The sequence below is a fragment of the Centroberyx gerrardi genome, chromosome 4 (assembly GCF_048128805.1).
Source record: "Centroberyx gerrardi isolate f3 chromosome 4, fCenGer3.hap1.cur.20231027, whole genome shotgun sequence".
In the NCBI taxonomy this organism is placed as follows: Eukaryota; Metazoa; Chordata; class Actinopteri; order Beryciformes; family Berycidae; genus Centroberyx; species Centroberyx gerrardi.
This window is the reverse complement of record NC_136000.1, coordinates 21,835,391-21,848,238: the sequence shown is the minus strand read 5'-3', so window position 1 is coordinate 21,848,238 and position 12,848 is coordinate 21,835,391. Positions and strand designations below refer to the sequence as shown.

At 44.4% G+C, this 12,848-nt stretch overlaps 2 protein-coding genes across 2 annotated transcripts in view; both read left to right on the top strand.

Moving 5' to 3' along the window:
* Positions 1–9,943, top strand: part of abcc8 (ATP-binding cassette, sub-family C (CFTR/MRP), member 8) — a 68,250-nt gene extending 58,307 nt beyond the window's left edge. The window contains exons 28-39 of the mRNA XM_071900355.2: positions 704–931; positions 1,115–1,207; positions 2,054–2,156; positions 2,753–2,866; positions 3,046–3,166; positions 3,834–3,964; positions 4,145–4,223; positions 4,762–4,870; positions 5,658–5,761; positions 7,467–7,600; positions 8,671–8,733; positions 9,665–9,943. Coding sequence (XP_071756456.1) covers positions 704–931; positions 1,115–1,207; positions 2,054–2,156; positions 2,753–2,866; positions 3,046–3,166; positions 3,834–3,964; positions 4,145–4,223; positions 4,762–4,870; positions 5,658–5,761; positions 7,467–7,600; positions 8,671–8,733; positions 9,665–9,802 — 1,417 coding nt within the window. The 3' untranslated portion in view covers positions 9,803–9,943. The remainder of the gene's footprint in view (positions 1–703; positions 932–1,114; positions 1,208–2,053; positions 2,157–2,752; positions 2,867–3,045; positions 3,167–3,833; positions 3,965–4,144; positions 4,224–4,761; positions 4,871–5,657; positions 5,762–7,466; positions 7,601–8,670; positions 8,734–9,664) is intronic.
* A 1,236-nt stretch (positions 9,944–11,179) lies between these two features.
* On the top strand, positions 11,180–12,789 carry kcnj11 (potassium inwardly rectifying channel subfamily J member 11). Its single transcript, XM_071900264.2, has one exon. It carries the CDS (start codon positions 11,272–11,274, stop codon positions 12,433–12,435), a length of 1,164 nt encoding a protein of 387 aa, XP_071756365.2. The 5' UTR covers positions 11,180–11,271; the 3' UTR covers positions 12,436–12,789.
* The last annotated feature ends 59 nt before the right edge of the window (positions 12,790–12,848 follow it).

Genomic DNA, 12,848 nt, shown 5'->3' with positions numbered 1-12,848 from the left:
AACTCTGATGTGTGAAAGAGAGGGGGGGGGGGCTCTGTGCTTGTGGATACTATAGGTGTGTGTGTGTGTGTTTGTGTGTGTGTTAAAATAGATCATTTAAAAGAGGAAACATGCTAAAAGCACTTTGATTTGCCCCATTACCCAGAGTGCCATCTGCCTACCTTACATGAAACCCAGGAGACATCACTCACACAAACGCACACACACACACACACACACACACACATATACATAGGTGAATAAACACATTTCACATCCTAGGCCAACATGCTATGAGATTTCACAGCAAATGTGAGCAGATCCATGTAGATTATTATAATATCTTATATCAGAGTCTGGGATCTATAGTGTCCACTGGGAAAATAACTATTAGTGTTCACAAGTAAGCCTAAGGATTACATTATAATAATAGGGTATAGATAAGAACAGAAGACATAGAGAGTATCGAAGACGATACAACAAATAATTCTGACAAAATGATGTGCAAATGTGCGTTGCTAACTATTCATATTGTCAGATTTACAGATGGAGGTAGCATACATATGCACAGAAATGTGTACAGATTTTTCAGATGTACACTGTTAACTATTCACATTATGGAATTCACTGACGGAGGAAATATACAGTGCAGTACAAACAGAAATGGCGATGACGGACCCCTCTTTCTTCCCTCTGTGTGCCTCTGCCTCATCCTGACCCCCAGGCTGTTTGAGACGACTCCGCTCGGCAGCATCCTCAACAGATTCTCCACAGACACCAACACCATCGACCAGCACATCCCCGCCACGCTGGAGTGCCTCACCCGCTCCACCCTGCTGTGTGCGTCCGCCCTGGGTGTCATCTCCTATGTGACGCCCGTCTTCCTCATCGCCCTCCTGCCCCTGGCTGTCACATGCTACTTCATCCAGAAATACTTTCGGGTCGCCTCCAGGTGAGTCTGACAGGACGGAGGGATGGATGGTAGATATTACAGATGGGTGGATTGATGATGGACAGATTACCTATGTTGTTATCATCAGTCGTTGCAGTACGTCTCTCTGCCCCTCTCTCTCCTCTTTTCCTCTTCTTTTAATCTATCTCCTCTTCCCTCCCTTATTCTCTGTCTCCTGGTCAGGGACCTGCAGCAGCTGGAGGACAGCACCCAACTCCCTTTACTCTCCCACTTCTCTGAGACAGTGGAGGGTCTCACTACCATAAGGGCCTTTAGGTAATTACCTCCACACTTGCTTTAACGTCAGCGTTATTTACACCCTCGGGTCTTTAGGTGGTGGAAGTGCCGTAACCAAATTAATAAATGATTGTTGTACACTCTCTTGTTGTTCATTTTACAGTCAGATATTGTTGAAATGCTTTAAAATATCCCACAATCTTTCAACCTTTTAGACCCTAGCTTCTTAAACAGCAGGCTTATGTCTGGTGAATCCCAACATTACAAGAGCAGTAATCTGCTTTAATACTAGTAAGGTCAAGCCGACAACATTTGGCTGCTGTTTTGAATTTTAGCACTGAAATATCGCAGCTTTAAAAATGTCCCTCCATGACTTTTCTTACACCCGCTCTCTGTACAAACAGGTGGTGTTAGATTTTCAAAATCACACAAGCAGTTATTATATTTGAATCACATTTAGATTATATTTACCCCCCTTCATTTGACAGCTTGTTGGCCCAAAATCCAAAAATCCATTGGTCTTACTAGTTTTAAAAGCCTTAGTCCCAAAGTGAGAGAATGAATTGAAATAGTTTAATACCCCCTGCTGTGTTGGGTGGTAACATGCTACTCATTAACAGGTTACAGTAATATTATTACTTTTACTAGTGACCAGTAGTGTAAAATGATTTTTGTTTCAATTTCAGTAATAATATTACAGCTACCAATCAAGAAATAATTGATCATCATTACTTTCATTGTATCCCCTCTAAATATGAGATTGAATCATCCAAAAACTGATCATGAAAAAAAAAAAATGAATGAAAAAACTAGTAATATGTGATACTGTTTTTTTTTTTGGTTAAACAAGCCCCACACTGTTGAGGTGTTTTCTCCCTCTGGCAGGTACGAGCCCAGGTTCAGACAGAGGTTACTGGAGTTCACCGACAGCAACAACATCGCCTCTCTCTTCCTCACGGCAGCCAATCGCTGGCTGGAGGTCCGCATGGTAATGACCCGTCTGTTGATCATGTCTGTTAAGATCTATTCAGTCCTGCTTTGCTGCTGTCAGAGAGCAGGTGGCGGTTCACATTTTTGGTTTTCCTTTTTGAGTAACTGCTCCCTCTGTTGGAATGTTGAAAACTACAGGATGGCTGGATTGTCTACGGCACAAACTGTTCAGACTGTATGAAGCCCTAACACTGATGTGACATGATATAACACACCCGTGGTGCCATGATATTTAATGTACAGATCATATGCTGCTTGCATCTTAAGTGCTTGGCTTCTCTTGTTTCATGATGACAGCGGAGATAACCTTGAGATATTTTTGAATGTCTATAGATGCAAACTAAAAGAGACAGGACTTTTTGGCGCCATGTCCTTCATTGACATTTTGTTTTTACAATAATATTAGAATAATAACATATCTGTTAAAATTTATTTCATTTAATTTTATTTACCTTCCTGGATTATTCAGCAGTTCATTTTGTTTATGCTGCAGCATTAACACTGTTCACTCTCTCTCTCTCTTCTTGACATCGGCACTGTGCTCCTCTCTCTCTCTCTCTCTCTCTCTCTCTCTCTCTCTCTCTCTCGCTGCAGGAGTACATAGGAGCCTGTGTGGTGTTGGTAGCGGCTGTAGCCTCCATCACCAACTCCCTCTACAACCAGCTGTCTACTGGTCTGGTGGGGCTGGGCCTGACGTATGCACTCATGGTAAGACTGTGTGTGTATTTCTTAGCTTGTTTATCTTAAATCCCTTACACATGTACTGCAATAACAGTGTTGAACATGAAAGGACGCCCTACCCCCAGCCCTGCATGTCCCGTGTATGCTGAAGATGACATTTACCCAGCCCGTCTCTACACCCCCCCCCGCTCCTCCCCTTGTATCAGGTGTCCAACTACATGAACTGGATGGTGCGGAACCTGGCAGACATGGAAGTACAGCTTGGCTCTGTCAAGAGGATTAACGGCCTTCTCAAAACTGAACCAGAGAACTACGAAGGGCTGCTCAGTGAGTTCGGAGACAAGAGTACAGTTTCACCTCAAATTAAACTTTCTTTCAGTGACACGGCAGGTGCACGCTGAGGCAGCAGCTGGTTGCTTATCTGTGGGCAGCTATTTGTGATTTCCTCTTCATCAAAAGCTAATCCGCAAATGATTTAGTCCAAATTCATCATTGTCAGCTGAACCAGGATATTAGCATGCCCATGAGCCATGAGCATTATCTTTTTAGCCCGCTTGTGCTGTTCTTTTATTAGTTTATCCCATTATATCCCCTAACAACCCACTTTCAATGGATAAATTGCCTGTCAACCAGACAGAGTCCAGTGGCTTTTTTTCTTAGCGTTAGAAGGCATTATCATTACTAAATTAAGTGATAATGAGAAAAGGTTTTGTAAGAAGAGTAGGGTTGGGAAGCCATTGTGGCTCTTGCAGGGAAACACTATACTACGTAGAATATTACAGTAAAAATCTATACTGGGACTGATGAACATGTGTCAAATGTTACTGTATGTAACACAACTGTAGACACCGGGTAGCAATTTGCATAAATCAGTGTGTTGACTCAACCTGTAATAGGGTGACACAGCTATGAATGTAAGACATGGCTTCCTAAGGGGGAAAATTCAAATTACGGCAAATTACAATGGTGTTTTTCTCTGTCTCTCTGTGTGCAGCGGCGTCTCAGGTCCCTGACGGCTGGCCCCAGCAGGGAGAGATTAAGATCCAGAACCTGAGCGTCCGTTACGACTCCACGCTGAAGCCTGTGCTCAAAAACGTTAACGCACACATCAGCCCGGGGCAGAAGGTAAAGAAACGAAAAGAGGAGACAGAGGGGGACAATCCCAAAGGCCTGGGGAATTCTAAAGGAAGTTTAAGTAGATTTGTGATGTTTATTGATTGATTGATTGACTGACCATGATGATGATGAAGACAAACATGTTCCTCCATGCTATACCTTCATACTGTACCTTCAAACTGTTTCCAGATAGGGATCTGTGGCAGGACAGGCAGCGGCAAATCATCTTTCTCCTTGGCCTTCTTCCGCATGGTGGACATGTTTGAGGGTAAAAACACTTATATTCCACATCAGTATGTGCATGTTTTTGAATGAAAACGTGTATTCTAAAACAAATACTAATAAAAAGTTTCTAAATACAACACTGGCTAAAAGCAAATCTTTGTAATGTAAGTAGGGCTGAACGATTTTGAAAAAATATCTAATTGCGATTATTTTGACTGATATTGCAATTGCGATATGATTTGCGATATTAGAGGGAATGATAATTTTTACATCATTATTCTCATTTTCATTGAAAAACGTATTAAAACGATTATGGTGTGATTTTTGCGGGGATCTGTACCAAACAAAGATGTTTTCTGAAGTCTGTAGAATATGATGTGTAGGCCAGGACATCTCTGCAGCACGACAATATTTAATTTAAAATGGTATTTTGACACACATTTCGCCTTTAACAAATATTGCGCCTCCTGCGATTTGAAAATTGCAGTAGGCCATATTGCGATTTCGATAAAATTTTGATTAATTGTTCAGCCCTAAATGTAAGTTGCAGTGTAAGTTATACTGTGATTAATGTTGCACAGGGAGGATTGTGATAGATGACATAGACATCGCCAAGCTGCCTCTGCAGACCCTCAGGTCTCGCTTCTCCATCATCCTCCAAGACCCCATCCTGTTCAGTGGAAGCATCCGGTACGATTAACTTCACACTCCCATCATCACTGCTGTCTTTATTAATTATTCTTATTATTCACTCTGATTACACTTTGAACAGAAGGAATGACACGTTACCACGCTTACAGCAGCTTGGTGATATTGTTATTTTGACTCTAAAGGAGCACACAGTTGAAATGTTCCTCCCAACAATGTCCCTCACTAGATTAGCAAGCCGCATCCTCTGCACTGTTTATCTGAAGTAGTTTCAGTAGAAGGAAAAACATCAAATCTTTTCCAGTAAGTGGGTCAACTGGTAAGCTGTGATACACTTGAAAGAGACTCATCTAGAGAGTGAGGAGCTGGTGGAGCTGCAGAGGGTTGGGAGATAACAGGACATTCCTCTGAAAACTCTAGTGGGTTTATTTTTGGATCTACATAACTAGTGACCAGAAAGGCTTAGTCATGTTGGACAAATACCCGAGTAGACATTTATGGAGGCTGTGTGGTCCTGTCAAACTGTATTTATTGGAACATTTATTGAAATATTCATAACATAATCATAAGTGGCACTATATAAAATAGTATTTATTGGAACATTTATTGAAATATTCATAACATAATCATAAGTGGCACTATATAAAATAGGTATAGATCATGATAAAAAAAAATTATATGTATAAAATATTTTAAATAAGTATAAAAGTGAATCCTATGTGTATGTGTGTGTCTTTTCTTGTATGTTTATACTTAGGATAGGGTTCAATGTAGTCAATGAAGGTCCTCATACAAATATACGTGTGTGTGTGTGTGTGTGTGTGTGCAGGTTCAACCTGGACCCAGAGATGAAGGCTACAGATGAGATGCTGTGGGAAGCTCTGGAGATTGCCCAGCTGAAGCTTGTTGTTAAATCCCTACCAGGAGGCCTGGGTGAGAATATGAGTATTTGCTTTTTGAGAGAGAGAGAGAGAGAGAGAGAGAGAGAGGAGAGATTGCTTGTGTACATTGCTGATACACTCTGCACAGTGCAGCTCCACAACCAAACTGTGATTAATACTTAATGCTAGACACTAGACAGTACCAATATTAACACACACATTGCACATGCATCTGTACATATTGACATATTCTATATTGACACAAATAGTCAACACAGACTGTATATATTCTATAAAGACAAACAGTGTACAACAAATCATCAGTGAAGTCATCTTCCAGCAGCTCTTGAGAAAGATCAAGCTGCTGTAGCAGACTACAGGAGCATTAAATTCCCCTGCAACACTGCACTGTACTGTACTGTACTTTTTTGTGCTGCTGCTCTATTCAATAAAGTTTTACAGGCATATAACTCTTACCTCAGGTCAGGTAGTTGTTCTGACATGAGGAGAAAAAGAGGTTCACAACGTCGCGTGTAGCTCTGCCTTCAGACAGCTGAGAACTGCCGACTCCGGCATTCTCAAGCTCAGATCAGATATTAGCTAAGAGACTGAGTTGCCTTCTCAACCTACATGCATCATGGGTGCATGGTCTGCTGATCTCTGCACAGTCAGTGTCTTACTTTAGCTCCTGTTGGGCTGCAGAGGAGGGGGATTTATCGCTCCGGGGCTCAGTCCTCTACGTCTCTGTCGTCCTCTGCTCCTGAATTCTGTTGGAAAACGTAAAAAGATCGGTGTGAGGCAGAGAGTTAAAACATCTGATACACTTTCTGCACTAGAAGAATAATAGAGTACCAGCAATCATCCCACATGATCTTTTTCTACTTCAGTTACCTCCAAGACAGAGGGAGACACCTGCGCTTTCACTTTGTCTTAGGTGTTCTTGTGTGACAGTGACAAATGTGTGTGTGTGTGTGTGTGTGTTGGCAGTGACATGAAGATATTGAGACAGAGTTACTCAGCGCTGTAGTTTATGTTCGCTGGAGCCAGATGTTTAATCAGGTATTGATCTGTCAGCCATGAGTTAATGGCTAATTAACTTTGCCCTCTCATTTGGCTAAAGTAACATGATGATGTCATGTTTTGTATTGCTAGAAAGCAATCCACGATTTGGTGTAGTGAGCAAATGTCAGGAAGACTCATTGTCACTCTGAGTGAGTTGTTATTTGTTGTTAGTTGTTAAAGTACATATTCAACAATAAATGCACCAAAAAATTGCAACATTTTTATTTTCTCGTATTTGTATATCAAAATCCCATTACTTTCACTTTCTGGAAAATGGAGTATCAATAGTGGTTATTTCATGGCGTACCAGTAGGCGTACATAAATATTCCAACCAATAAAACAATCCCTCTTTAGAGAAATCTCTTGGCTGGTATTATTTATTAATTTTGAAGAATCTTGAATTTGTAACAGCTCGTGATGCACAAAGCATTTTTGAATGTTTAAACACTTCTGAACAGTCTCTCTCTGTTACGCCCCACTCCAACATCCTGCTCCAACTGAAAATATGTCGGATTACGGAAGCAAGACACCATCGTAATGCCGTTTCCTTGTGATCCAAAGCAGAAGCAGTTTTGATAAACCACATCTGCACTGCCTCTCGGTAGTCATCTCTCATGTATTAGAGCATATATGTGGGAGATCAGTACACTTCTAGGAATGTACATAAATAAATAAATTGTGTTTTGTGTTTCAGACGCCATGGTGACGGAGGGAGGAGAGAACTTCAGTCAGGGCCAGAGGCAGCTGTTCTGTCTGGCCAGAGCCTTCGTCAGGAAGAGTAGCATCCTCATCATGGATGAAGCCACTGCATCCATAGACATGGCCACGGTGTGTGTGTGTGTGGGGTGTAAACCTATGCATGAACGTCATCCTTAAGATTGTATAAAACTGAAATGGGCCAAAGAAAATAGAATTGTAAAGCAGGGAAGAGGCATATGGAGGAAAAGGGCAGAAAAGGGAAAACAGATGATGAAAGGAGGTGAAACAGACACACAAGATGGAGGGAGGAGAGCAAAATGTAAAGAGCACGATGAGAGAAAGTGAAAGGGAGTAGATGAGCGAGATGTGAAGGAGGAGGAGGGAAACTGCAGGGTGAGCACAAAGTTCACAAAGCCATTTTCATCTGTAGGCATGGCAACAAAAAGCAACGACAGGGAAAGGTAGACTGGACATTGATAAGGAGAGGGGCACTTAGCTAGATTGACGAGCGAAATGATTTTTGAGATAAGAGGAGGATGAAAAGGAAGCTGGAATGGAGGAGGGACACGTGAAGAAGAAAGAGAAAGGGGGGTTGGGAAGACTGGAATGAAAATGTTCGCAGCATTTCCAGTCCTCAGAAGAGCCTGAGGGGAGGCAGTGTGAGCAAATGGCTGCTTCTTACTTAAGCTCCTTTCTTCTATGCATGCTGGCTGCACACACACACACACACACACACACACACTCACTCTTGAACTCTTGAATGACCTGTCACAAAGAGAGATGTTACTAGCTCACTGCTGCCCTCAAGGGAATAAAGTTAAGCTTTTAATGGGGGAGACAACGGAGTTAGTGGGCTCAGACAAGATAAGGAACAAGAGAGGTGAGAGTTTGAGATCTAAGGATCAAGAGGTTTGAACAATGAGCGGCTCTTGGCAGCATGGAGGAAGATGTTGGCAGTCGAGCTCTTAGCCAGCTGCACAAAGAAAGGCTTTCAAACCAGGAAACAACCAAGAACGGGATCGTTGCTTATGTGCTGCTCTACAGTAAAAGGAATTGAATCTATGTGAATGAGGCACACATCACATGTTTATCACAAACTTAAAGTCTGGTCATCTTCTTTGCACACGATTCTTGGTAAACATGAGGATGCCTCAGTTGGTCTTACCCATCCTCCTCTCCCTCTGCGTTCTTCCCCACAGGAGAGCATCCTTCAGAAAGTGGTGATGACCGCTTTTGCTGACCGAACAGTAGTTACTATAGCAGTAAGTATCTCCCTTTTTGCTGTGCCAGTGCTTTTTGCGTATACAACGCATGCAGCTCTCCCATTTCCCCCCCTAAGAGCTCTGACCTTCATCCTGCATTGCTGATGCAATTCTTGTAAACCGATGCAAAATTGCAGACAGATGCAGCGTCGAGGCAGAGCGGTTACCTTAGAATATGCTGATAATTCTTGAAGAGTTTGCAGTCTTTACACATTATAGTAAATGAGTAAGAGAAAAGTGAGAAGGTAAAGAAGATGAGATAGACAGGAAAGAGAAAACGCAGTAGAGAATAACATGATGGGAGTTGATCCCAGGCTTCCAAGGGAACATGTGTCTGGGCTCTTAAGGGTATTTCATCAATTTGCTGAAGTAATCTGATTACCCAAAATGTTCAGGTTCTTCACCTCTTAGATATTACCCACAGCCTCACCATGAAGCAAGAAGGGCAACCAGAAGCCCACGAGGCCATGAAAGGCTTCTGTAACCTCTGGTATTTACTGTAGAGGAATATTTTCCTGGATGCTCTTTTTTCAGCTCCTACCTTTACATAACCACCGATTTGATTCTAATGTAACAAAGCAGTCGTCTGGCTCATGTACAGTATGTGGTGATTTTTCCATGTGAAAGCAACTCGAAAAGCTCTATTTGAGATAAGTGGTATACAAATCTACAGCGGTGAAGACCTCATTTCATGTTTTGTAGGTTGCTAGGAATAGCATATTGACTCTGTGAACTAATATACAGGAAGTGTTTTAGTCTGTATTAGTGAAAGATATGGAATCATACAAGTTTTTGCTCTCTGATGTCTTGCTTTGTTTGAGAATTGGTTGACAATAGAGATTGGATCCTACTAGGAATAACGTGTCTGAACTCTGAAGCTGAGCAGCGTTCTCCTTCAGTGAGCCTGTCCTTTTCCTCCTCCGCTGCACAGCATCGCGTTCACACCATCCTGAACGCCGACCTGGTGATTGTGATGAAGCGAGGGATCATCCTGGAGTACGACCGGCCCCAGGCCCTGCTGGAGAAGGACGACAGCGTCTTCGCCTCCTTCGTGCGAGCCGACAAGTAGCAGAGGAAGAGGAGCCGTAGGGAGGGAGGAGAAAAGGAAGACATTCAAAGTGCAATTGTACCACGGAATATATTTTCCTTTTTTTATTTTTTAATCATGTATTATATTTGTACATAAAAAATGTTAATTCTTTGTTAATAAAACACATAAATTATCATCTAAATGGGTGTTTTCTGTTGGGGTTGCTTTTGGAACAGGACAGGGAGGATGTTTTTCTGTGATGGAAATAGGAAAGGTTTTTTTTGTGTGTGTGTGTGTGAGAGACTTCATGGCCCGTACAAAGCAAATGAGTCATGTGCGGATTGCAGGTTTCAAATGACTTGTGAATTCTCGGCTGGGAGCTGAGAAATACATATTGCTGGTCCAGCAGTAACAGGCCAAGAGCCAGAAACACAACATGGTGATCTTCCCCATAGACATCCAGGAGAGACTGCGGGTGTCACAGTGGGACAAGAGGGAGGTTACACTGCTGAAGTTATGGGGATGCCACAACTAATTTGCAGGCTCATTCAGACTTACTGTGGTGCACAGGGGGCATAACAGAGATTCCTTATGAAAGCCATGGGTGACATGAAGGGAACAAATCTGATTTTTAACCCTACATAACCTGAATGGATTAATGAAGAGACTAAATCTGGTTTATGACTTTCTACTCCTGTGTAAATCCAGGGAAATGTATGCCACATAGCTGGAGGATCATTTATTTTACAGTGTCCTGTGTTTAACCCTTTATCTGTGGTGTATGCTATAAATAGCCTACAGTGCTGCACAACTACTGCTGAAGAGTCTGTCCTATCTCTCCAGTGCGCGTCTCCCTTATGCGTTATAGGCCCGCTCCTGCATTCTCATTGAAACTCGGAGGAAGGGCGCTACAGAAATGGCACAACAGTGGAGGGAGGGACGCTCTCTCCACCTCAGCTCCATCTCACGTTACCCAGCTGCACTGAAGTGACAGACTCGGCGGCAGAGCGCACTGCGCCACTGAAGCCTGCGCTCTCATCCAAAGGTGATAAACCCCATTTAGAAGCCCATTATAATCCCGCAGCGTGATTTTACAACCCGGTGAACTGATTTCCGTCACAACCGAGGGCATGGCGAGAGCGTGCCGCACCGGTGGCTGATTCACAATGGGACCGGTTGGCATGGCGCGACTATCCCCGGTCATTGGTGTGACTGACGGCGGCAGCTGCGGGGCCGAATGAGGAATCTTCTCATGGGATTTGTGCGGCGGTGGAGCGCCTGACCTGGAGGGGGGCAACGTGAGGAGCGCACATACCTCCAGAAAACGGACGACAAGAGGACTCTCCCTGCCTGCTTCTGACAGCTGAAGCGGAGCCGTCACCGGCCAGCGCCGTTTGGCAAGCAGTGGCACCGGAGGAGAGGAAATAATTAATATTTCACCGGGACAGAGAGGTAGCAGTGCGCATCTTCAAAGCCAACAGGCCCTGAGTGCGTAGTATGGGAGCGCTATGTTGTCCAGGAAAGGAATTATTCCTGAGGATTACTTGCTGACCCGTTTGGCCGAAGATGTCCAGCAGCCCAAGTTCAAGGCGAAACCGAGGAAGGCTCGGTTCGTCGCCAAGAGCGGGACCTGCAATGTGGCGCACACCAACATCCGCGAACAGGGCCGGTTCCTGCAGGACGTCTTCACCACTCTAGTGGATTTAAAATGGCTCCACACGCTCATCATCTTCACCATGTCTTTCCTGTGCAGCTGGCTTCTTTTCGGGATGATCTGGTGGCTCATTGCCTTTGCGCACGGGGACCTGGACCAGAGAGGGGACGACTTTGTCCCGTGCGTAACGGACATTCACTCCTTCTCCTCCGCCTTCCTCTTCTCCATAGAGGTCCAGGTGACCATCGGCTTCGGGGGTCGCATGATCACGGAGGAGTGCGTCTCCGCCATCGTCATCCTGATCGTGCAGAACATCGTCGGGCTCGTCATCAACGCCATCATGCTCGGCTGCATCTTCATGAAAACTGCGCAGGCCAACCGGCGCGCTGAGACGCTCATTTTCAGCAAGCACGCCGTCATCTCCGTCCGAAACAACAAGCTCTGCTTCATGATCCGCATCGGGGACCTGAGGAAGAGCATGATCATCAGCGCCACCGTGCGGATGCAGGTGGTCAGGCGCTCCACCACTCAGGAGGGCGAGGTAGTGCCGCTGGACCAGATCGACATCCACATGGACAACCCGGTGGGCACGAACGGCATCTTCCTGGTGTCGCCGCTCATCATCTGCCACGTGATCGAGAAAGACAGCCCGCTGTACGAGCTGTCGGCGTTCGACCTGCAGCACGACGACATCGAGGTGATCGTGGTGCTGGAGGGGGTGGTGGAGACCACGGGCATCACCACGCAGGCCCGGACCTCCTACGTGTCGGAGGAGATCCTGTGGGGGCAGCGCTTCGTGCCCACCGTCTCCGAGGAGGACGGCATGTACGCGGTGGACTACTCCAAGTTCGGCAACACCGTCAAGGTGCCGACGCCGTGCTGCAGCGCCAAGAGACTGGACGAGGTCGGCGGCATCGCTCAGTTTAAGCTGAACGAGGGCGTCACCTTGCGGGGGCCGGTGAGAAGGCGCCGGTCCCCCATGCTGCTCAAGCCGCCCAGCGTCATCAGCTACAAGTGATGCTGATGCGGCTCATCCACGTTTGCCAGCATTTTGTACAAGAATGAAATGAAATAGAATAGTTATGTTTTTAGGATTCATAAATGGCAAGGGTTTTATTCCTTTATTGTATAATATATTCTGTGATAATAATACCAGTAGCACATAGTCCACATAAAATTGCACTGTTAAGCTTAGTAGTGAGTTCAGGGGACAGTCTACAGATGTATGCACGCATCAAAAAGCTATTTACTCAGGGTGCTCAGACTGAAAATGCACAATCTAGATAGAATGAGGTTTATAAAATGTGATTGTTGTACAAGTTAAGAATTCATGTGACTACAGAATGGAGGGATAATCCACAGTCTGGGTGTATTTAAGCATATTTCTACAAAAATGCACTTTGGAAGGTAAAAGTGACTGCATGATCATTG